Source organism: Lepisosteus oculatus, chromosome 2, assembly GCF_040954835.1.
Source record: "Lepisosteus oculatus isolate fLepOcu1 chromosome 2, fLepOcu1.hap2, whole genome shotgun sequence".
Taxonomy (NCBI): Eukaryota; Metazoa; Chordata; class Actinopteri; order Semionotiformes; family Lepisosteidae; genus Lepisosteus; species Lepisosteus oculatus.
In genome coordinates, this window is record NC_090697.1 from 24037230 (window position 1) to 24063108 (window position 25879).

The 25879-nt window shown below is 40.8% G+C and overlaps 1 protein-coding gene across 1 annotated transcript in view; it reads left to right on the forward strand.

The window, feature by feature from the left end:
- The first annotated feature begins 8257 nt into the window (after window positions 1–8257).
- atad2b (ATPase family AAA domain containing 2B) overlaps window positions 8258–25879 on the forward strand; it is a 96989-nt gene continuing 79367 nt past the window's right edge. The window contains exons 1-8 of the mRNA XM_015351536.2: window positions 8258–8657; window positions 18002–18159; window positions 19216–19265; window positions 20270–20414; window positions 21751–21847; window positions 21984–22107; window positions 24035–24166; window positions 25182–25254. Of these exons, the coding sequence (XP_015207022.2) occupies window positions 8550–8657; window positions 18002–18159; window positions 19216–19265; window positions 20270–20414; window positions 21751–21847; window positions 21984–22107; window positions 24035–24166; window positions 25182–25254 (887 nt within the window). The 5' untranslated portion in view covers window positions 8258–8549. The remainder of the gene's footprint in view (window positions 8658–18001; window positions 18160–19215; window positions 19266–20269; window positions 20415–21750; window positions 21848–21983; window positions 22108–24034; window positions 24167–25181; window positions 25255–25879) is intronic.

Consider the following 25879-nt stretch of genomic DNA (forward strand, 5'->3'; position numbering starts at 1 on the left):
GCTGACGTCAGAGCCGTCTGTCTGGAAACCACCGGCGTCACGTTTTAAAAATTGTGCCAGAACCCATTGGATAAATGTAATGTCACAGCAAGCTTCTGAAGGTTAAGGAAAAACATAGGTTTATTCGAAGATGCAGTTTTATGCATATTACTGATTGTAGTTGAAGTAGCACGCTCTGTGATTGTGCATCTACAGTAGGTCTTATTAGTAAACCGACTGATTCTGAATTGTTTTTTTCTTGTGACGGTAGTGATAATAGTAACAAATGTAAGAATTGTAGTTTTGTGGGTGTGGAAAAGAAATACTCCAGCACTATTAGGAAATTAAACTTAAATGCATGTTTTATGGGAAAAATGATTTATTTTGTAGACCATTGAATGTTTAACCAGAGAATTAAATTAATACATAAAAATATTATGTTCAACTGCATTGAAATATATTATTCCATTGATTTTAAATGCACATTACATATATATATAATTAAATAAATGCATTTTTATTGAGTTAGATTTTATCATTCCTTTTCCAGAGGAAAACAAAGTTCAAACTATCAAAAAACGTTCTACTAACAATTTATATCAATTTGCAAATTCCCAAGAAGGATAGAAATGTTTTAAGAAAAATGGATGCCACTCTCAGTTAACGGCAAAATTACTAAATACTGTTTTGTGGAAGAAAATATAACCTTTGTTATTGTATTTGTACTCTCATTAGAGGCACAGCTTTGTTGAAAAGAGTAATAATCCAGGCACACTTGGTTAAACAAATGTTAATTAAAAAGGACAAGACAAACACTACACTGTAAACCCTATACACAATATAACATACAACACACAAGTTACTACTGTATGTCTACAGTAGGCCTAACGTTCTAATCACCCAGAAAATCCCCCAGACTTCTACTATAAAACTCTCAAATAATGCCTACAGAGGCCAAATAAGAGTTAACCTGCCTTCTAAATAAATGCAACGCAACCTGAAGTTAAATCTCTCTCTCTCTTTGCAAACTGGGGTTTCACAAAATTAATGGGAGCCTATCTCTCTATTTTAAAAATGCACCCCTAAGCAGGAAAGACGTTTCTAAAGGAGGTACTGTATCTTTTACCCAGGAAACCCAAATTCCCTAAAAATACAGACTAGCAAGCTCTTTGACCTAGCAAGGTTCAGATACCTAGCTCTAGTCAGGTTTTGTTTGGATGATCATGCAGTAGGCGCTCTCGCCTGACGCAAGCCTCAGGTTCCAACTCCTCTCTCGTGGTCTGACCTTCTTTCTCTCCTTTCTTCTCTCTCGTATTTTCCTTTTCTTTCTCCCCTCTCTCCTCTGCTACTTGTCATCTCCTGTGGTCTTAACGTGATCTTAAATGGTGTGTTTCTGGACTGCTCAATGACAATCATTAACTTACAGCTTAATTAACTAGGTAAAACAAGGTAAACTTTACAATTGTATTTGATCAGGGGACCCCCCACATCTCAGCAAATATCTCCTCTGTCAGGTGTCCCAGACTTTATCTAAACTCTTACAGACACTTCCTAGTCACCTAAAGCTGTGAGTATTTTATAGTGTTGCTCTGGTTATGTAGAATCCAGACATACAATACTAGACATACAATACCAGACATACAATATAGACTAGCAAGTGTCGCACCATGCTGTGAGTTATTTTAAAGCATCACTTATTATTAATAATACAGTGGTACTGCTGTGAAGACAGCATGCCAGGTTTCATCAAAAATCATAATGCGATAAAATCTATCACACGATTCTGAACACGTAATTTATTCAAAGTATGCTACATAATTTTGTCAAGGACTTTATTTAGGAGATGATGTTCTATAAGAAAACAACAACACTCAACAATTTTAGGAATCCTTTATTTTCTGAACCAATAGGAGTTCCCTTTAAACAGGTTTCAATCAGTTTGTTTTAAATTGACATTTTGGTCCTGGAAGAGCCACAATTACTCTTTATACAATCAAAAACGCATTTAAACTGATACAAATGCATCTGTATCCACGGTATTTGCTCACACACATTGTCTTCCATGGTGTATTGTATAAATGTATGTAAAGACACATGTAAAATGTGCAAAATTAGTCCAACAAGAAACTGAAAGACAACGATTTACTTACACATTTGGAAATGGTGTTGTCTTGACCCACTAAGTAAAATTAAAGCTCAGATGCTTTGATCAAAATAAAAACAGAGCAGATGGTCAGCTTAGCTTGCAGTCAGGTGACCAGGCGTCCTGGGAACATGATAGCCCTTTGAATGGCAGCATAATTCTTACATCACAAAAACAAGAGACAAGCCAAAGGTAAAGTACAGTGATTTCCTTGCTTACACAGTATTTAATTAATGGCAGTTTCTCCAAAATGAGAACCTGTTCAGAAGAATTCTTCAGAGGTCTATGTTTTATCATAAATCAAGAACAGTCAAGCCTTACCTCTTTATAAAAAATAAATCTATTACCTGGAGTGCTGTAATATTTTTTAAAAGTGAGGGATAATGATGCCAAGTACAGTATAACCTCTGTACAGTATAAATCTATTTTATGTACAGTATAACCAAGTACAGTATAAATCTATTACCTGGATTGCTGTAATATTTTTTAAAAAAGGAACACTGCTGATTCTAGATGGTTTGTCCAAATGAAATAAGGCTGTAAAATGATAAAGGTTAATGCCTTGACAGAAAGGGGAATGCACTGTGTTGTTCAGGTGGATAGCTGTCAGCATGCGTAGGCTGCAAAGGAACAAGTAAAAGGTTTATTCCATGCTGAAAAGAGAAGAAAGGAAACACAATGTTTCGGCTGTGGAGTGTATTTACACTCTCACACCCGAAGAAGGCTCCACAGACGAAACGTTGTTTCCTTTCTTCTCTTTTCAGCAGGCAATAAACCTATTACTTGTTCCTGTACTGTATTGTGCTGTACAAACGGTGTATTTTATGGAGTCTAAATGACCCTGTCCACAAGGTAAATGTGTAGCCTAAGAGGGAGTCTGGGGAAAACAAATGAAGAAAAACCACATAATGTGCTTCTGTAGCAGATTTATATAAAACCCAGTGGTAAACAGATGGATGCCACAAGATCCTAATGTGCTCGAGACAACCCTAAAGGCCTCTCATGGCGTCTGGTGTCCAGACCTTTAGTGCAAGTGGACTGGGAGACTGTCCGTTTGCCTCTGATTTGTTCTTAATTTTAAGGATTTGTTTTAAAAACATTTTTTTAAATTAAGTTTCAGAATCTGGTTTCAGGGGACCCGATTCATGTGTATTAAAAATCTTCACATTTAGTGGCAAAGGCACATCACATTAGTTGCTTGTTTTTTGCAGTACTAAATTAGCAAAATGCCTAATGTTAATCAACACAGCCTTGAAATAATAGAGACAAAGCACATATTTTCTATTCTAATGTAAATTATATTGAATAACAAAATCTCCTAAGCAAATAGATATGAAAACTGTATTAAATTAAACTAAAATATATGAAGCATACTGGCAATTAGCTGACTAAAACATGTTTATGTCACATTTTCATTTATCTTGTTGAAGTCTTTAGGATCTTTTTGGTATTGACAGTACTGCAGGGATTTTGCTCCCCGACTCAAATCTTTCTTTTTCATTTCTAAACATAAAAATCGGGTAGACATTTTATGGGACCTACATTTGTACTGATACAAATAGCTTTCAGATCTGCTCACTTTAGTAATAAACTATTTAATAGTAAAAAGTGAGCATTGATGTTTTAATACAGTAATAAAGAGACACGACTTCAGTCTCGAGACAGTATATTTTAATTCAATGTTCTTTCATACAGGTACATTCTTAATACTAGACAGATAAGGAGAGAAAATGATAAAAACGCTTATCACAAATAAAATGGAATCTTGGAATTTTGGCACTTAAAATGAAGTAGGGAGAAAAAAGCAAGTTATACTTAAAGAGTTAAGGCAAATACAGAAAACAGACTTGGAGTGTAAAACTAAAGCTAATTTATACTGTAAGTCACTAAACATTTTAGGCTTAAGTAAAACCGATGTCACAATGACGGACTGAGGGGACTGTAATGAATGCTTCTTTTGTAAAAGAAAGTGGAACACTGTATATTCCCTGATTCAAGTAAATTGTAATTAAGTACTGTACAAGTATGGATTTGATGGGAAATTAATTTTTCTATTAGTAGATTTTGTTTGAAGAAATCTTTAAAATGTTCTCAAATCCCCCAGGAGCTAATGCCCTTCAAACTGCTAAAAAAAATAATTAGCATAAAACCCTATTAAGTTTTGAGGCTAAATTAATAGGAAATTCAGATTGTAAATGTTGAAGTTGAGGGAGGGAGTACTGAATCACTCCAGCATTGTCAATGCTCACGATTTAATGCCCCTGCCTCACAGCTCTTGGGTCCTGGGTTTGATTCTGGACTGGGCTATCCACTGTGTTGAGCTGCACACTCTCCCCATGAATGAACAGGGGTTTTCTGTAGGTGCGCAGGTTTCTGAAAATGTTTTGTCGTAATTTAACGCAGGTGTCAGAATCATCCCTGTGTGTGTACTGTATGTTCCACTGCAATGAACTGGCATCCTGACCAGGGGGTAGCTCTGCCTTACACATAGGGTGTCCATATTTTCTGTTGTCCTGCCTCCTCCAGAATGTGTTTGATTGCAATTGAGTTAATGGGAGCCCATTGAGCACACACATTTCGCTTCGACAATCGCTCATGTACGTATGCATGTCTGAGAAAGGGGTAAAGTGGAGGAGGGAGAGTTACCAAAGTTATTATTTGAGATAAATAGTGTTGGGCAGCATGGTAGCATGGTGTTTAGCATTGCTGCCTTGCAATGCTCTGGCCCTGGGTTCAATTCCAGACCTGGGCTGCTATCTATGTGGAGTTTGTATGTATTCTCTGTTTCTGTGGGTTATCTGCCGGGTCCTCTGGTTTCCTTCCATAGTCCAAACATATGCTGGTAGGTTAATTGGCTCCTGGGAAAATTGGCCCTGGCGTGAGTGTGTGTGCCCTGTGATAGATTGGCTTCCCATCTAGTTTGTATCCTTCCTTACGCCTGTTGCTGGTCAGAATAGGCTCTGTCTCCCCTGTGAACCTGTATTGGATGAAGTGAATAGGAAACGGATACATTGTGTTGTTCAGCAGTAATCTGCAGTATTAGCCATCAGACTCTTAAAAAAGTTTAAATACGTTGCATAGTATGAACATAGGTTTACTGTGTGAAAAGGCCTCCTCTATAGTAAGTAGCTAATCGATCCGGCTTCAAATGCTTCGGCTGAAATCTGTGAATGTTTTAAGCTGTCACGGCACTTCGATTCGTTAAATCGACGTCCTGACGTCTTGAACCTTAAAGGTCCCATGACCATGCCTTGGCTGAATTGCACTTTTGTCATGTACAGTCTCCCTTTTTTTAAATATATATTTCCCCTTTTATTCAAATGATTAAGCAAATTCAGAAGCTTCCTGATGCACTGGTGCATTAATATTAAGTCACCACCCGTAGACTGTACATGCAATTAAAAATAGCTATATTTCAATTAAATACAGATATTGTCCCCCGGTTTAAAATGCAGGAGACTGTCTCGAATTTGTGCTTTTAGTGACAAAAAAAACTTACTTATGGTACCTATAGAGGTTTTTGTCACTAGTGCAGCCATATCACCCTGCAACTCACAGCTGGCAACCCACTGAAGCTAAGCAGGTGTGAGCCTGGTCAGTACCTGGATGGGAGACCTCCTGGGAAAAACTAAGGTTGCTGCTGGAAGAGGTGTTAGTGGGGCCAGCAGGGGGCGCTCACCCTGCAGTCCATGTGGGTCCTAATGCCCCAGTATAGTGACGGGGACACTATACTGTAAACAGGCGCCGTCCTTCGGATGAGACGTAAAACCGAGGTCCTGACTCTCTGTGGTCATTAAAAATCCCAGGGCGCTTCTCGAAAAGAGTAGGGGTGTAACCCCGGTGTCCTGGCCAAATTTCCCCCCTGGCCTTTACCCCATCATGGCCTCCTAATAATCCCCCTCTATGAATTGGCTACATTACTCTGCTCTCCTCCCCACTGATAGCTGATGTGTGGTGAGCGTTCTGGCGCACTATGGCTGCCGTCGCATCATCCAGGTGGATGCTGCACATTGGTGGTGGTGGAGGGGAGACCCCATTACCTGTAAAGCGCTTTGAGTGGAGTGTCCAGAAAAGCGCTATATAAGTGTAAGCAATTATTATTATTATTATTAGTGCGTTTTCGAGTACCTTCTCCATGCCCTCTGCAAATATAACCACTCGTGGGACCAACCCTAATGTTTTTCACGTCTTTAACGAAGCACTGATCTTCCCCATAATTTTAAAATTTTAAAGGAAACGGATACATTGTGTTGTTCAGCAGTAATCTGCAGTATTAGCCATCAGACTCTTAAAAAAGTTTAAATACGTTGCATAGTATGAACATAGGTTTACTGTGTGAAAAGGCCTCCTCTATAGTAAGTAGCTAATCGATCCGGCTTCAAATGCTTCGGCTGAAATCTGTGAATGTTTTAAGCTGTCACGGCACTTCGATTCGTTAAATCGACGTCCTGACGTCTTGAACCTTAAAGGTCCCATGACCATGCCTTGGCTGAATTGCACTTTTGTCATGTACAGTCTCCCTTTTTTTAAATATATATTTCCCCTTTTATTCAAATGATTAAGCAAATTCAGAAGCTTCCTGATGCACTGGTGCATTAATATTAAGTCACCACCCGTAGACTGTACATGCAATTAAAAATAGCTATATTTCAATTAAATACAGATATTGTCCCCCGGTTTAAAATGCAGGAGACTGTCTCGAATTTGTGCTTTTAGTGACAAAAAAAACTTACTTATGGTACCTATAGAGGTTTTTGTCACTAGTGCAGCCATATCACCCTGCAACTCACAGCTGGCAACCCACTGAAGCTAAGCAGGTGTGAGCCTGGTCAGTACCTGGATGGGAGACCTCCTGGGAAAAACTAAGGTTGCTGCTGGAAGAGGTGTTAGTGGGGCCAGCAGGGGGCGCTCACCCTGCAGTCCATGTGGGTCCTAATGCCCCAGTATAGTGACGGGGACACTATACTGTAAACAGGCGCCGTCCTTCGGATGAGACGTAAAACCGAGGTCCTGACTCTCTGTGGTCATTAAAAATCCCAGGGCGCTTCTCGAAAAGAGTAGGGGTGTAACCCCGGTGTCCTGGCCAAATTTCCCCCCTGGCCTTTACCCCATCATGGCCTCCTAATAATCCCCCTCTATGAATTGGCTACATTACTCTGCTCTCCTCCCCACTGATAGCTGATGTGTGGGGAGCGTTCTGGCGCACTATGGCTGCCGTCGCATCATCCAGGTGGATGCTGCACATTGGTGGTGGTGGAGGGGAGACCCCATTACCTGTAAAGCGCTTTGAGTGGAGTGTCCAGAAAAGCGCTATATAAGTGTAAGCAATTATTATTATTATTATTAGTGCGTTTTCGAGTACCTTCTCCATGCCCTCTGCAAATATAACCACTCGTGGGACCAACCCTAATGTTTTTCACGTCTTTAACGAAGCACTGATCTTCCCCATAATTTTAAAACTCGGCTCCTGACAGTCGCTTAAAAGTGAGGGATAATGATGCCAAGTACAGTATGGCCTCTCCTGCAACAGCTATGGGTCTTCGGATAGGTCGAACGATGAACTGGCTCCACCCCGATCCATCTCTCTTTCCTGCCCAAACCAAAACAGAGAGTGTCCCGCACATGGCTCGGTGTTTAGAGGAGCGCTGTAGCAGGGGGAGACAAAATCCGAGTTAGTGACGGACGGCCTTGGGAACAAAACTTGCACAGCATTTCTAAAAAAGCAGTCCACCTTGATGTGAAAAACGTCTCGACACATTTTAAAACCGCACTAACAAGAGTTTTTTTCTTCAACATAGCCCCTTGCTGCGGCTTTTACTCCATTTTTATAAAAGAGAAATTCAAAGCCGGCTAAATTATTGCTTGCTAAGCACTATGCTGGCTTTCCACACGCACACATTCAGATAAAACTGACGTCTACCCACAGCGTTGGCTCTCGTTACTGATGGCATTTTCTGAACGTGTAGTCTTTCAAATACATAAATATATTTTAGGAATATTTAGGAAAAAAAATAATTGAGGATGATTTAACAGATTGTAATGAAACGAATCAACGACACAGAAAGCTGCTGCCGCTTGGCAACCGGCTCGCATTTTCTAAATAAAAATCTGTCTGGGTTAGTAGTTTGAAACATGATCCAGGGCAGGAAAAAAGGCAACAGAACGATCACTCTATGTCCCCGTTGATTTGAAAATAACATACGTGAAAACATTTTTAACACCTTTTTGAGGGCTGGCGTTGCAGCCCAGTCTTTGCGTGTAAGCAAACCTTGAGCCACTGCAAGCGGAAGTACTATGTAAGAGTTGGTCTGCTGACAGTAGAGGGAGAGAGAGAGAGAAAGAGAAATGGCGCCTTGGTACTCCAGTAACTGAGGCAGTGTAACAAACAGAAAGACAAAATCAGCCAGGGCCGAGAAGAGGCGGAATCATGGTGAACACCCGCAAGAGCTCCCAGCCTGAACTCCGCAGCCACTACATCTCATCCAGGACAAGATCATCGGTCAAGAACAACCCCAGCACGGAAGATCACCACCATGTAAGACCCGGGTCCCTTTCTCCGCTATTGCTTTACTGTTCGGCCTGCAGAAATCGCTTTCCCCCCTGCTCTCCTTTTGTTCGTAGACCTGCCGGTATTTGTTTTGCATGCAACTGTCTACCGGTTTTGCAGAGCGAAAGAGCCGACGGACTGAGATCGGGTGTCACCCCCCTCCCCTGCGGAGCTGTCTGCGATATTTGCGCAAGTCACCTGTGTTAATTTCACAGTAGCTCCCAAGTTCTCTTTGTGTGGGGAAAAAAATGTGTCTGGCCGGTTTACTTGGCAGCAAGTGTAAAGGTTTTTTTTTAAAAGAAAGCTGCGCTTTTTGTGGGTGTGTGAGAGAGACCCACTTACCAGCGATTGACAGTCTAATAGCGAGGTGAAAAGAGGCGCCCGGAGTTTGTGCAGGTTTAAGTTCTTGTTTTGCTGGCCGTGTATAAATAAACGGGACTGTTTTGTGGAGGTGGGGGAAGGGAAGCCGATTGGAAAGAACCCCTCTGGTGGACAGATGGAGACATTGTCGGTAATTTTTTTAAATAAAAAGTTTCTACAAACTTTTCTTTTTCAGCCACAGAAATTGGTAAAAGCGAGATGAGTCGCATTTAAACCTGAACCAGCTTTTATTTTGTTCGTTTGAATTAAAATAGAAACCGTCGAAAAAGATCAGGGTAGCTGTGCTCGGCTTAGTTCTACTCTGAAATAAGGAGTACAATTTGATCAAAAAAGTTCCAAGTCCAGAGAAAAGGTATTGTTAGGCAACGGGAATATTTCGGTTCATTTTTTTTTCAATCAAAGCGACGATTTTAGGTAGAGGTGTTGTTATGTTTTTGTCCGAACGCATATCGTGAATTAACTTTTTAATTCCTGCAGGTTTTGAATGCAGACGTTTATTGTCACGGTGCCCATTGCGGTCTGGAAGTCATTTATTTGTATCATCAAAGTCATATTTTGAGAAGTACTTTATCTGGATATGTTGTACCGAAGGGGAAGATTCATTAGTTTTTATTCTAGAATTGACTTGTTTCTAAATGAACCACAGGTAGAAAAAATAAAACGATTTATTACAATTGGAGATTTTTAGTTCACCTAGACCTAGTCTGCACAACCGTACATCCCGTGGGTTTAATGTTTTAAGAGAGTTCACAAATGTAAAAAAAAACTCATTATTTGGTCAACATAGTCCCAACAGTTTGGGTGAAACCATGTCATTCCATCCATCCCTCCATTTTCTAACTGCTTTATCCAGTTCAGGGGAGTAAAGGGGGAGCTGGAGCCTTTCCTGACAAGTAATGAGCTCAATCCATCCCAGCACACAAACACGCATTCACACCAGGCCCAGTCATCCCAGAAGCCAGTAAACCTACCAGTATGTCTCTGGACTGTGCACGGAAACTGGAGCACCCAGAGGGAACCGACGCAAACATGGAGAGAACATACAAGCCCCCTGCGGATAGCACCCCAGGAACTGCACCCAGGGCCTCAGTGTTGGGAGGAAGCGATGCTAACCTCTGTGTCACTGTGCTGCCGTATGTTTCCAGGAGGTTTATGGTATTTTAACAACATATTGTACGATAAATATGATTAGACGATCTTACCAGCTGGGAATTGCAATATTCCCAATGGAATAAGCGGTGTAGAAACTCCATTACTTTCTGGGAGGCTGGCATCAAGATAGATGTCAGCTCAGAGCTCCGGTATGTCCTTCTGAGGGTTCATAGCACCTTCATCTCCAGATGGGCAGAATCCCAGATGACACATTTTTTTCTCTCTCTCTCTGTTCTCATGAGTTTCCGCTGAAAGTACAGGAGGTTGTCGGCAAGACTGAACTCCTTTGATGTTAACTCTTCTGGCATCGGGTATCTGGTTTGTAATGACCGCTTTCAGGTCAGTACTGTGTCAGCTTAGGGCAAGGTAAACGTGACAAGACAACCCACTGCTGCCCTGCAGTTCAGACACATTCCCCGGTTGTCTTGGCATTGTCCTGGCTGCGGTGGCAGAGCAGGCTGACCTTGGGCTGCTCATGCAAGAGAGGAATGAGAGGAGGTTACACTTCCTCTGCCATTATCATGCCCTTGGCTTGTGCCAACACCCTAGAGGCAATCGGGTCTCAGGGCAAATCTGTTGCATCAAAGAACATTTTTTACAGAATTTTCACAGTGTATTAGTTCTAGACCCATGTGCATTTGTCCTAAAGCTGGTTTAGCAGAGTCCTTCCGCAGTGGAACACAGGTCATGTTCATAGGTACCTGTAGCTGGGCACAGAATGTGTTACACATGGGAAATGCCTGATGAGTTCATTTCGTGGTCCGGTATGTACTCAGATTTTTATTTGAACTTGTTTGTTTTATTCTTATTTTAACACTGCATGGTCACTTGTGTTCTCGCACAGCGATGGAGAACATCAGAATGTTTCAAACGAGGAGGTAATTTTGTTTGGTCTTGCTCAATTGTTTGCTGGTATTTTAACGATTCAAGCATTCCAACAAGCAGTTTCTTTGAGTGATTTTCTCAAGAGAACCTGCGGACTTGGCTTCAAGAACATGGCTAGCTTGTTCTTGGCCCCAGTTATTCTTTGTGTAAAAAAATGTATAATGCTTTATAGTGCTTCTATGCTTAATTTTCACTGGTGACCCTGTGGTGTTGAGTCCTTCTTGACTGAACAAATGTGCTTTGGAAAGTGTTTCGGTGCATTTTCAGCATTTTGATTTTTTTGATCAAGTCTTCACATAATCATCACTGTTCTAGAGTGAATCTTATGTTGATATTAATATGAATTCTAAATCTTCCCTATATAACTAAGCATTATGTTGGATATCATTGCTTTCGCCATGCTGTTTAGGTCAGAGTCCTTTTGTTTTCATTCTTTCATTAAACCCATTTATATAAGAAGCCAAATAGCAGTTCTTGTGTCTTAATCAGTTGTCCCCAGTTTTAACCAGGTGTTGGAGGTATTTATATGAAGCACTCTGGTCCACTGGGGCTGCTTATTCCTAGATAATGAAAGCGATGACTGAAAACAAACTCCTACATCTTTATCATATCTTCTCTTCTACAGTATTTGCCTGCCACCCATTTAATATAAGAAAAAAATGTACGTTATATATCGTATGTGTCCACAGTAAGTATTATTACTTTTAAGTCTTTTGCATTTTTTTCTATTGCACTTAAGTTTGTCAGTCAGGTTAGTAACTTTTCCGGTGCACTTTCTGGCCAGCTGGTGGTGGGTGCGGGGATGAATTATACTAATAGTGCTAAAGCATATTAAGTAATGGCAATTAGTTTTGTTGTCCTATACTGACTTGGGGAAAGAAGACAACACAGTTCTTCTGTATTTTGTTTATCTAGAGAGAAAAAGGGGGTTGTTTCTTTTAGTGAGGTCAAAACAGTGTGCAGCACTCTGGAAGTGATGGGTAGAGGATTCACTAAATGCCTAGTGTGCCCCCCTTCAGGCATTTCCTAGATTTAAGAACTGGATTTGGGGGCACAGTGCCACAGTGGTTTGTATTGCTCACCACTCATCGCTTTCAATTTGTGCCCTGTAAAATATAGCTGCTTGAGTCACACCAAAGTTTCTGAACTGCCTGAGAAAATAGTCTGATGTACATTGTTGTGCTCAGAAACGTGAAAGTATCTACCCTCTCCACTATCTGCCCATCAGTCAGAAGAGATTCTAATTCTTTCTTGTCACATCTGAAATCAAGGATTACATCTTTGGTTTTACTTACATTGAGCTGGAGGTTGTTTTGACAGGACCAGCTCACCAAAGCAGTGACCTCCTTCCTGTACAGAGATTTGTCTGTTTTTTGTTATTAGTCCTTCCAGAGTCATATCATCTGCAAACTTGATTAATTTCACAGAGTCAGTCTTTATTAAACCTAGAAATCCTGCTGGTTTTGTTGTCATAGAGGAGAGGATTTGTGCATCTATACCTTGCTGGTTAGGAGTGGTACTGTTTTCAGTTTGAGCCAATAACTCCCTGGCCAGTATGTTGTCTGGATATAATCTTTGGGCCAGTGGTTGATAGGGGAACTTCATTTTCATGGCATAACGACTTCCAAATGATCAAATGTGGAGTAAGCTGTTGGCGTTAGGGCTCCTCACTAGTGACACACTTCTAGGAAAGAAAGGAGAAAGCTGGTAAAGGATTTCCCCTGTGTGTTTTATCTTAATTGAAAATGGGTTCACATCAGAGCTAACTATTTGACATGCTAGCTTCAGTACAGCAACTGGTACTCCCACAGTGTGGTGGTTGGTTTCAATTCTTAAATATTTATTTTCAGGGGAGGTCATACAGTGTTGTGGTTTCTGAAAAGAACAGAATTTGTTTTATTGTGTAGCTGCTGTGGTGGTGCCTTATAAGTGCTCAGTTCACTGTATTTTCTGCACTTTGTTGATAGCATCCTCCTTGTGAATTTCCTAAATTCCATTTAATTATGCAACAAAGTCTAATTTTGCATCTATATCTTACATTAAACTTTTTATGCAGGTAAAAGCTGGGTTTGGATATATAGAGGAGTGAATAGAGATACAACAGAGATACAGTGAGGTAAGATAAGATCACTTTATTGGCCGTATACAATTTCTTGTACTAGGAATGTGTCTTTTCACATACCCCAGCTTCATGACACACATAGACAGGGAGAGAAGCTTGGCGTCAGAGCGCAGGGTCAGCCATTTATACGGCGCCCCAGGAGCAGTTGGGGTTAAGGGCCTTGCTCAGGGGCCCAACAGAGTAGGATTCCTCTGCCGGCTGCGGGATATGAACCGGCAACCTTCCAGCCACAGGTGCAGATCCTTCGCCACAGAGCTGCTGCACCGTGAGATATATTGCTCAGTGATGGAGTGGCCAGTCTTTTAGCATCTGTGAAATGGGAGCCCAAATCCTCACTGTCTAATCCTGGTCTTGTAGGACTGGGAGTCACTGGACTGATTTAACAGCTTCTTGTAGAACTTCAGGTAGGAATACCTGTCCAGGACCAGTATTGCAGACCCCTGTGCTAAACTGTTAGGATTACGAGTGTTATATAATCGAATGCCTAATTGAAAGAGCTAGCCTGTTCTTCCCAGTGGGAATCCTGACTGGCTCTGGCTGAGCTCAGCTCCAAGGCTCCAGTGGTACTAATGTGCAAGTTGGGCAGATTCCGGTGGTGTGTTGGGCAGAATAGTCTTTAGCAGGATTCTCATTACAGTTGTTCTGCTTTGACCAATGTGTTTTTATTGCTGAATGTCTCTCCAGAGATGCATTCACTCTGATAGAAAAATTGTGTAATTTTGACGAGAGGGGGTATTCTGGCATGTTTTTGTATGAACACTGCTGCCTGTGTTTTATGATGACGGCAGTAATTTGGAAGATATTTCAGCACTTCCTGTGTTTCCTTTGTTTATACGGTTAATAGTTTTTGGATCTGTGTTATTTTTTAAAAGTAATAAATTGTAGGATGCTGGGTGCAATGGCTACCACATGTTTTCAACCCAATAGCTACGAGGCAGAAGCAATCTTATGCATTTCCTAACTCTAAAGTAAAAATAATTTTACTCCCAGATTTCCAAGCTTTCCATAAAACTGCATCCTGGTAATGGTATGATTGGGTCAGAGAATCTAATTTAGGGACACTCCTGTTTATGTCAGGACATGTCTTAGACAAGAATAAAAGCACCATCTGTGACATTTTGAGAGCTTGTTCATTTTTTTGTCATACACTGAAGGTCATCATCTGTTGTTCTCCTGCTGATTCAGTTTTCATAACGCATAGTTGTTTATCATTATAAAATCATTTTCTTCATTGCTATGACAAGACCCTTTATGGATCTTATTGTGATGCATTCGTTTTTCGCAAGGTGGGACTTTGAGTTAATCAAGCTTGTGTACTCTGTATCTAAAATGCGTTACAAGCATGAGCCATCCTTTATTGGCCACAGATGTGCTGAGAGCAGTTTGACACATGGAGAAGAGGAGGCAATGCTAACCACTGTGCCACTTGCCAACCTATTTTAGAATAGCAATCGGCAAATAGCAGCATTATTTTAAGGACTGTAACCTTTGAGTTCTTATTTATGTTGAGGGTACTAATTGAGTGGTTTGTTGAAAATATGTTGTTTCTGGGTGACCTCAGAAACCCTATTGTCTCAGTTATATGGTGTGATGAAACCTAAAGCAGTTGTACTTGCCTGCCTGTGCTTAATTTGTGTTTTTGATGATTTACCTTCTAAGAAAATCTGGCATGTCTTGCACCCCCAGGGCTAGCACCGGTTAAGTACCGCTGATCTACGGACTCTTACAATACACATTAATTTGCTCCATGTTGAAGTGGCTGAATCCTGTGCAGCGGAGGTTTTGCTCCGAATCTCCAGGGGAGGCTCACGGGAAAGATAAGTGAAGTGGTTTTGTTTGTTTGCATGAATCTCTCCTGGAAACGCTTTAAAATGGGCCTTTAGGAGGGCAGAACAAAAAAGGGCACCTCTGTCATTTTGGCGTGATGGAAGAGCAGCTGAGCCTGCGCAGTGAGCCTGTTCTCACCTCGCAGAAGGCAGGTTGTTTCTGCTTGAAAGCAAGCAGGAAACCCGGGACTACAATAATGACAGGGTGTTTCTGGTGTTCCAGCCTAGAGATCTTTGTTTCAGTCTGAAAGATGATATTTCTGCCCTTTCAAGCATTTTTTAATGGATTAAGTCAGTATTTCCTTCTAAAATTGTAACCTTGTCGAGGGGAAAAAAATGTAGTAAGGTATTGCTCGAAGGCTGGCAGACAGGTGTGGAAGGAGCAGGTGTCATCACCTGCTGTCCCATCATTGTGGTGATCTTACAGCACCGTTGTCTGCCGTGCCCCGCTGTTGTGAGTTGGAATGTGTGGGGGCAAAATAGAAAACCCATTTAAAAAGTGCTTTGTCAACCTGCATGCATTTCTGTAGTGCGTTTCCTAAAGCTGGAACTGTTGCCAGCCTGGCTGGGGGCCCAGCGCTGTCTGGGGGGGATGCCGAGGCAGGAGCGAATGTGGACTGATATCCAGTGCCTCTCGGGAGGAGGGGCAAAGGATGGCATGTGGGCGTTGTAGCACTGCTGGGTTCGTGCGAGCGGCTGGAGTCCTGCTGAGGCTGAGCGCTTCATGAAGTAGCACCAGGAGACTCAAATTTTGGAAGAACAGAGCTGGGAAAGCGTGCGCCATTGTGGAACGCAGGCCAGGAGATCGTGTGGGTGTGTCGCTCTTTGTTACATAAAAGAGCCCTCTCGCTGAGCGTGATGGGAAAAGCGGTGCTGTGAAATAAACCCCACCAGTTGCAAAAAAAAAATTGAAACAAAAGTTTTGTCGTCCCTTGATCTGTGAGGGTGGTTCTAGCCCAAGTCAGACCAGAGGAAACAAGTGGCAACTATGTGGAAGTGCATATGCATATAAGTGCATATCCTGGTGTCTTTCAAGAACTGGATGGATGAGATCCTCAGATCAATTGGTAACTACCACACAGGCTAGATGGGCCAAACTGAGTCCTCTCATTTGTAACCATTATGTTCTTATGACTATGAGCCGTGTGATCGGTATTTTCCCGTTTACAGTACGGTTCTGTTCCTTTAGTGAGATTGACTTAATTTTATTAATGGGTTGGTGAATGCCAAAAGTCATTTTGGTGTCAAGAAAAATGTTCACCCCATTCTTTTATAGTCCTGCACTGGTACTATAGTCCACTTTGTCAAATTAATTTGCTTGGATTAAAAAAAAAAAGATGTATTCCATAGTGAGGGCTTTTCTATTAAGGAAGCTTCTAATGGGGTTAGAAATTAGCATGAAATCTAACTTGGGTTTCAGCTATGAGTGTTAGTTTCAGTGACTGGCTGAACTGAACCAAAAGATCCAAACGGCACTATCAGTCTTTATTATGAGTGGTTTTGACCTGAGTGTGTACTGAGACAATTTTTAACCAGGTAGAGTTTTGCTCACTCTGTTTCTTGGAAGTGCCACGCCCGAAGGCGATAGTGAGACAAGAGCCAGAGTGCGGAAGCATCTGAGTGGTTAAAAAGCATCTGAGTGGTTCCGTTACGGGTTCTGTCATTCATTGGTTGTGGGCTCAGCTCAATTAAAAGCCAGCAGAACCAGTGGGGGACTGCAGGACCAGGACTGGGAAACATAGCTCTGAGGAAAACCAGGTCGCTGTTGTTCTGAGTGGTGTTAGTGGACCGGGAGGTGGTGCTCTTCCTTCTGTACCTGACTTTCCATACCAAGCCCCCGGCGCAGTGGCAGGGAAGTGCTGTAGGTGTTAAGCTGAGTACCTAACTGCTTGGTCATTGAAATTCCCACAATAGCACCTTTTTGAATGGTAAGGGCTCGTTTGACAAAGAAACAAAGAGTAAAAGTAGTAGTAGGGAATCCTAAGTTTGGTTGTAACCCCCTTTGTGACAGTATCAAGTCAAAAGAGTATTGGAAATGTATTCAAGCATCATAGTACTTGATCATCAAGGTCTAGAAGATGGGCCTGTATTTTTCTTTGCATTGCATTTTAAAATCTGGGTATCGGTCAATCATAGTGACTTAATGTGTGTGCCAAGGTGTGGTGTTAAAATACAGCAGAATGAGTAAAGGTAGGTGATATTTTATAACCTTATTTAATGACATTTTCACAATAGTTGTGCTTCCCAAGCCAAATAAAAAAACAGCTGAAATAATATTTAATGATTTTCATGTGCCTGTTTGGCTCCCATCCCAGTCTTATGTGCCTGAATCCATGAATCCATGAACATTACTTTGTGATGATGTGTTTTATGACCTTTTGAGTTTTTATTTTGCTTTATATCTAGTTTTTATTCACTTCTTGTATTGAGTGTATGCAACTGTTGGTCACCCTGGACAAAACAGTGTATGAAACAAACAATAAAGTCCACAGAAAAGACTCATACAGTGTTAAATTGAATTCATATGTTAATTAAAAAAATTACAGAATCATGAGGCAGTGAGTCTTTTAGGGTCTTTGTTAAAATGTGAAAAACATTCCGATTTGCTTGTGAATCAGCTCACACTGATGTTGCAAAAAATGTGATCAAGTCTCAAAACATCAACATGAAAATCACAAAAATATTAAAAAGTAACAACTTTTAAAAATAAAGCCTTTCAAATCAAATAACATCTTACATTTTAGCTAATTACAACACCAAGCAGCATCACTGTTTCTGTGGCAACAGCAGTTTCCACCAATCAGAGTGCACCTAGCAGAACACGCCAGACCTTGACCAATCGCCATCTCTTCAGCACAGGGTCGTAAGCCCTTTATATCAGTTCGACCTGAATAAGGCCTCATGGCCTGAGTGAGTCCAGGATATGCTGCCCTTTGCCCTAATGTGGCGTTGTGTTTTTTCTTCAGAAAGACCAAGGCAGCGATGTCAAGTCCAGTAGTGCCCGTTTGTCCCCACCGGCTAAACGCACTCGCAAGCACACGGACCCCGTGTCCAGCGACACTTCCCCTCCTCCGAGGGCCAAAGGTCAGAGAGTGCAGTGGAACATGCACAAGCAGCAGTCCAGGTAAGTGGGCAGCACTGCACTTCCTCTGCCTGTAGAGCTGCCCAACCTCATGCTTCCTTGAATACATCTGTAGCATCTAGAAAAACATACTGTAAGACGCTGTAAGTTTAAAATTAATTAAAAATGTCTGATTATAAGTGGCTGCACCCAAAATATTGGTTTGCATTAAAGGCTTGTAGATTGGGATTACTGTACAGGTTTTTATCAATAGGTGATAATGTGGTAGGTGTGCCCAGATATGAGGTCTTGTATTGTTAAACGTTTTACAGCAGTCCCAAGTTTACTTAGCTAAGCAGACGTTTCCAGCTCTGGTTTATCATTTTGTCTTTGAATTGTCTGCCTTAGAATGTCTGTGTTTATCAGGCTTTTTCATTTTGAGTAAGATGACATTCATTGATTTGAATTTAGCAATGGATTTTTAGAATTAAACTTTTTTTATTTGGTGTACGGTATTGATTGTGGGGACTTGTTTGAAAAGCAAACCTTTTGAAATCTAGAGAGAATGTAAACTTTAAAGATGCTTTAAAAAATCTGCCTTTGGCATAGGCTTATTCACATTACGAAGAAGGAAGTGTCCTAATAATTATCAGTAGTTGAATAGGCTAGGTTATAAGCCTACTCGGCAACAGTGACAAGCATATTGTCGATAACACAGTTTATTTTTTCTGTGATTCAGTAGGAATGTACTTTCCTCTTAACTGGATGGTCCATATGATCTCCTGTTGTATACTTTTACTTTCTTTTTTCCTTGTCAAATCCTATGAAATGCAAGATGTTATGTTGCTGATGTTGCAAGAGTTGTTCCTGATGTATAGAAAGAAACAGAAGAGTATTTTGGGTGTGTTGTGATGATGAGGGGTAGTATTACTGTATGTGTAAGTGAATTCCACTCACTGTTTATTACTGATGTTGGGTTTAAACTCAGTAAAAGAATGTCTTTTATGTCAAAAGTGTGACATATTTGGTCAATGTAGACAGTTTGGTGGAATTTGTGTAATTGATTTCTTATTGCAGCATCAGCTTCTCTTGTGGTACTGACTGTCCTTTGTGTTGCAGGTTATCCAGTGGCTCTGGAACATCTCTGCAAAATGGACACAGCAGCTTGTGTAAGTGTCCTGTTCAGTACTGGTCATCCCTGCAGATCTGTTTAATTTCAGTGCTTTTCATTTGTGCTTCATCTCTACCAAAACGTTTTTAGATTCTTTAATATTGACTTTATTTCTTTGGAATAACCCCCCTGTGAATAAAAGTGATTTAGGAGAAATAACAGTGCAAAATTTATTTCTGTATCAGCAACTTATTCTGTATATAATCCCAACTGAAAACACGGTACAGATTATTATGTTGCTTGCTACAAAATATTAATAAATGTTGTTAATGTGAAGTTCAAACCCATGGGGAGTGAAATAATGTTCTTGGAAAGATTTATGAAAGAGGATGAAGTCAAGGGCAGGTGTTTTTTGAAACTGGCAGCGATGTTGTGCAGTGCTCATCAGTGGGGAAGACCTCAAAGCCTGAAACTGGGATTTGCTTTGTGGTCTTTACAGTATAGAGGACAATTATGGCTGAGCTCGAGATTTGAGATTTTTCATTGCATGTGCACGGTTCTGCTCTAATTGCAATGAATGAATTCATGTAATTGAATCTAATTCAATTTCACTGGTGGAGGAGCGAGCTAAAAGCAAGCCAGGCCATGGGAAGGTAAGCGAACTGACCTTGCTTCTGCTGTACAGCTGGGGCTGGTGGACCATGTAACGTGTTATGCTCCATTGCAGGCTGTTTTTAAATGAATCTTTTGATGCTTGTTTAATTACACATCCAATTGATCCTGGCAATACACTGATTACACTGATTTAATAACCTGAAGATTTGTTTGAATCTCCCCCGCCTCCTTTTATTCCCCAGACGGAAACGCGTAGCTTTTCTATTTTTCTGTGTAAGTTGCCCATTTCACCGTATGGCAACAGTGTCTTCTTGAAGTTGTATTCATTCTGATACAGGACTCTGTGATCTGAGCAGGGTCTTGCCGGTGTTTGGTGCCTCTGTGAAAGCTGTGTTGATCTGGCATAGTACCGTTTGAGGCAGAAGAGTTATGTTTGTTGGGTTCCAGCTCGTATGAACCGGGGAGAGGACAGTGGGGATGGAGACCACTCCCACATGAACGGCCATGTGGAGGTTAGGAGAAGCTGCCGGTCAAAGAACAACCGATTCGATCATCTCAATCAGAGCATGCTGTTCGACCAGCTCGTCAACAGGTACTGGCGCTGATCCCAGTGCTATGCTTAGAATTATCAAAGCACATGGTTACTGAGCACCTCTGTTTCTTCACTTTTTAATACGGCCCCTTCAAGATTGCCATTTTTAATTATTCCTAAAAGAGAATTATAATGTGGGCTAGAAGTTAACCTAGGCAAGCTGTCTTGAAACACTACTCAAAATTACCAATTGGCATAGGGACAGTAAAGTCACAGGATAAGGAAGTGGAAGCAAAGAGTGTCATAAACTTATATAGAGATGTTTTCCAAAAATCTGATAACTGAACATATGAACTGACAATTGAAAGCTGTATCTAATCAATAAGGTTTGAAAGTTCACTTCAGAAATGCAACAAAACTGAACAGTAACTTATACAGAGGGTGTGAGCTCACACAGAACTCAGCTATGTGGATTCTGAAACCTATGTATTGAGGAGAGATTTCTTTAGTGCTCTTGCACTCAGGCACTCATTCAAGAAACATTAGGAGCAGAACTCAAAGAAATGTTTTTTGGGGTCAGTTTTCACAGTATTTTGCAATCTTTCACTAACATGGGAACACCTGTTCTGTAATTCTCGTACATTCTTGTGCTTACACCACACAGTTCAGATGTGTTGAACAGCAAGGTAAAGTAGCTCCTCCTATTGGGGAAACTCTTGTCATGTCTAGGGTAAACACTGTTTGGTTGAACCCCCTCACTTGAAGTTTTTTCTCGTTTTCCATTGACCATGTCTTAGAAAGTCTGTTGGGAAAATAATTAGTTATTTAGCCTACATTTGAGGCTTAAATTTGGAGTTAGCTTCAGTTGAAATAAGAGATGTGCTATTTATGCAAGTATTTTGTAGAAGAAATTATAACTTTTTTTTATATTGATTAAATGTATATGGTAACCTTTTGATGAAATGATCATAATGACCGATTATGACGTATTAAAATGACTGTTGCATAACCTCTGCATTACCTCATTCGGGAGTGAAATCCTATGAGAGGACTTGGACAGAATCCCACAAGACAGCGTCGGCTAACCTGCTCCAAAGCAGATGTACAGCTTGTATTGTTTCCAATGGCAGCCTCACATGTGCACGCTACAAGCCCGTGACTTTCACAGTAAACGTCCTGTTGATGACAAATATTAATCAGCCTGATGAATTTGTCTTTTGTCGACCGTTCAATAAAATGTCAGCACATTTTGTGGCCTTTATAAGATATCTTTGAATCTCAGTCTGGTTACTTCTTGCTTCAGGCATGACTGATTATGTTCCCTTTCACTGGAATAGGCAAAGAGGATGGGAAAGGTTTCTTTGTGGGTTTCTCCAGCGTCTTTCTGTTTTTCCAGCACGGCGGAAGCCGTCCTCCAGGAGATGGACAACATCAGTAACATCAGGCAGAGCCGAGAGGTGGAGAGGCTGCGGATGTGGACAGACACTGAGCTTGTGAGTCTCAGCTCTGTCCTCTCAGAATTCATTAACAGAAAGAATACAATGCATCCAAAATATATGCTAAAAATGGCAGTTTTTAAACCCTGGAGCTCTGGCTCAGTGAGTGATGTGGGAGTGCTCCTGTCTGCAGGAGAACATGGACATGTACTCTCGAGTGAAGAGGAGGAGGAAGTCCCTGCGGAGGAACACCTTCGGCATTCAGGCGCACCGTGAAGTCTTGAGCGAGGCTGAGGGGGAGGAGGAAGGCACGGAAGGTATTCTTTTTGTGACGGGCTGCAGTCTGAGCACTTGAATTAAAAAAAGCATTTGGTTAACGGATGTGCATCGTTATCCTTAAGATATTGTAACTTTCATTTTTTATTGATGTTTAATACTTCTTTAATGAAAGAAATATAACTGGTAACAAAAGCATTTTTGGTCCTCTTTATTCTACAGGATATCTGGTTTTATTTGCATGGTCAGTTATTCTCACAGTTCAGAGCTGTCCATCAATGCCAAGTGCAGCATTGATTCTCACTTGCAGAACAATTCCCCATTCCAGTTCCTTTCTAATATTCACAGAATTGCACTGGGCAGTTGGTCTGAAAGTGGCACTTAAATTTGAAAAACTGCTATTGATCCTGAGTTTGGCTATATGTGAGTCAATATCGTTAGGCAAAAGGAATTGTTCTGTTTGTCCTGTGTGTGAAGTTGTCTTTTGTAACTGTGTTACAGTGAAAAGGAACTGTAGTACAATAGGAGGAAAAGTCCTCTTGTAGGTCATTAGAGGGCGGCTAATAGGCATTAACATACCAGCTGATAGGTTGGATAAGCCATGTGCTTAATTCAAAACAAAAGTCAGCAATTAAATATTGGAAACCTAGTGTAATAGTGCATAATTTATTGCCCTGAATTGATTAATACTCAGAGTTTCTTTTACAAAGTTTTTTGCTGCTTCTTGGTTTCTTAAGCAGCATAAGAATCTAAACGTTTATTTTCGGATTCAAACTTTTTGTTGTGATTGATCTTGGGGATTGAAATCTGTATCCTGTTTAAGAAGGAAGAGAATGTCAATTTAATGAACGAGTCATTAAAACAACTGGTACATTTTGGGCGTGTGTGACATGCATAGCTCGTGTAGGAAAGAATTTGAATCCTGTCTCTCAAGAGACTCCCGGATTCATAAGAATATTTGCAAGCAAGAGGAAGACATGTGGTCCAGGTCACTTGGCAGTTATTAGCTAATTGATCAAGGGATCTTTTAGTTGGATCTGTTTTTTGAAGGACACCAGTGTATTGGTGTGCTTACACAGCACTAAAATCTGATTTGGCACAAAGCTGGTGTACCTTTGTGGGAGAATACAAGGTGGTTGAATTAAATTTGGGTGTAGCTGCATCTTGGGTTTTATTCTGGGCTGGAGAGCATTCTGTGTGGAGCCTGCATGTTCTTGTTTAATTCACATGGACTTTATCCTGTTGTTGCAATTTCATATGAAATACTACGATATAGGTTGATTGGTGCCTCAATATTGTGCTTGTGTAAGTGCATATGTGTGCCCTGCAATAGACTAGAGTCCCACCCGAGGTGTAGCCCTTGGTAAAGGGCATTTACCAAGTAAACCCTTAGTAAAAGGCGTTTTACTAATGAATGAATAGGGGAGGGGGTATGTATATGCATAAGCCCTTAGCAGCAACCTTACTTTTCAAAGGAATTTATTGAATTTAGTTTTTAATAAAATGCTGTATTTTAAACTTGTACAAATGTTTCCTGTTGGAGCCTTTTCTTATGTCTTTGTTTCCATGTTGTCGAAAGAACTAGTTAGTGTTACTGTAGGGTTTTTGCAGGACGTACATTCTCAGTGCCATATCTGACTGTACAGTACAAGTTGAGATCCATCAAAAGGCACATCTGAAGACAGAAGGGGTGATGGGTCTTATTTGGCACATTGGCCTTGAAACAGGAGTTTTGGAAAAAACATACCATGGACAAATACATCTTTAACAGGATGGTAGGCTACCATATATGTTAGTTGCTGCATTGCTCTGGTGGCCAATAAGTGCTTTTAGACATTTTGTTTTTCCTCTGGACACTGAAAATGAAAGTCCACATATTTTTGCCAGAGATGTTGATGATTTTCTTGGGTGTGGGTGAACATCCGACAGTTCTGGTGCAGATTCAGGATGCTGCTGTTTCATTGGTAGAGTCTCAGGAGGAGGAGGAAGATGATGAGGATGACGAAGGAGATGAAGCGGAAGAAGCAGGAGAAGAGAATGACCGCCCCTACAATCTGAGGCAGCGCAAGACCGTACAGCGATACCAGGCGCCGCCCATAGGTATGGCACAAGCCGCAGTGGTTCTGTGGGTTTTTGGCTATATGAAATCACCCCTGGAGGTGTTCTTTAGTTATTGTCTTGTTGCTCAAAGGAAGATCCAATTGTTCACTTCAGATTGTTGTTAATGTTAAAAACAGCTTGTATTGACACAGAATAAAAGAATAAGAAGTAAACATGAAGTCCTTACTTCAAACTGCAAATTAGTTGTCAAAACACTTTTTTGTGGAGAGTAGGATTCTTCAGAAAGAGCATTAATTTTTGTATTACTAAGTATTTACTGCTCAGTTATTCACATGACATTTTTTCCACTTTTATCTAATCCACATTTTGGCTTAAAATTACTTGAGAGTGTGCTTTATAACTCTATAAAGTGTTTTAGGAAAATAAGCAAAGCTACAACTGAGAATAGGTCATATGGCCCATCTATCTTGTTTGCCAGTGACTCATTTAGCTGAGGTTTTCTTCCAGCTGTTACCTGAAAGAAATAAGACAGTACAACTTTCAGCAACACAGCTGAGTAGCTCAGGCATTACTCCCACAACTCTTTTTTGGGGGGGGGGAACCTGCCTCCTCATCTTAGTTTTAAATGTTTTCCTGTTGTTTGCACAATTTTAATGTGAAATCCACAGCTGTTAATAAACACGATGTACTACTTTCACAAGTGGATTGAGGATTATGCTGCTTCTTCAACATTATTCTTCAACATTCTGCACAGTGTCCATATCCCAGTCAGCACCACATAGAGGCCCAGTCAACAGGGTTGCTTTTGGGTAACTCAAGGAGTATACTCTTACAGCACAATGCAGCCTTTTCAATAAATAATCTGCCATTTCAGGGGTCTTCGGGGGGGAAAAAAACCCATGGTGAACTTAGTAAAGAACAAATCGCTCACAAAACTGTGTATTTTAGATTTCAATAGTAGCCTTTGCAAAATAATTTAATGTACTTACCAAATGTATTACTGACTATTTTCCATCATGATGTCTTATTTTGTTTTCTGTCAAACTGCTTATAGAGCCAGCAAGGAAACAGAGGCAGAGCACGTTGTTTGACACTCACAGATCTCCAGCAAGACGAAGCCATATGAGGTAGAGGGTCTCTTCAGCTGCCTTGTCTTGAGCATGTCAGGAGAGAAATGGGTGGCGTGCTTGTCATGTATGTGCAGCACAGCACTCAGATGGGTAAAAGAAAATAAGAACTAGGTCTCAACATGTTCCGTGCCATCCTCACATATGTTAAATAATTGACTGGATTTATTTAATGTGCTGCAGTTGACTGTTTCTTTCCTGTATGTAGCAGGCAGAGTTATTATACATGCTGGATGTTTTTTTAAACATACTCGGGGGTGGGGGGGGGGTTATTCTGGACAAAACGAAACAGCTACCATCAATGTTTTCCTTAAAAATCACCATTAACATACTGCACTGTCAAAAGATCTGATTACAACTCTTAACTCCGGTGCAGTTTTTGAAAATGTATGTTGTTAATATAACAGGAGGGAATTAGCCAGAATGGATATAACCATAATGCAAATATTGCCTCTTATATAATTATTTTTTTCACTTACCACATCTGTATCAGTGTGCTTCACTTTGTTGTGTTGAATGGTTGTGAGTTTGTTTTATTTCTGGTACAGATGGGTAATGGATTTGAGTTTTTCCACGAGCCTTCACAGAAAACGCATAGCCGGAACGCTTTGTTCTGCGATCCTTT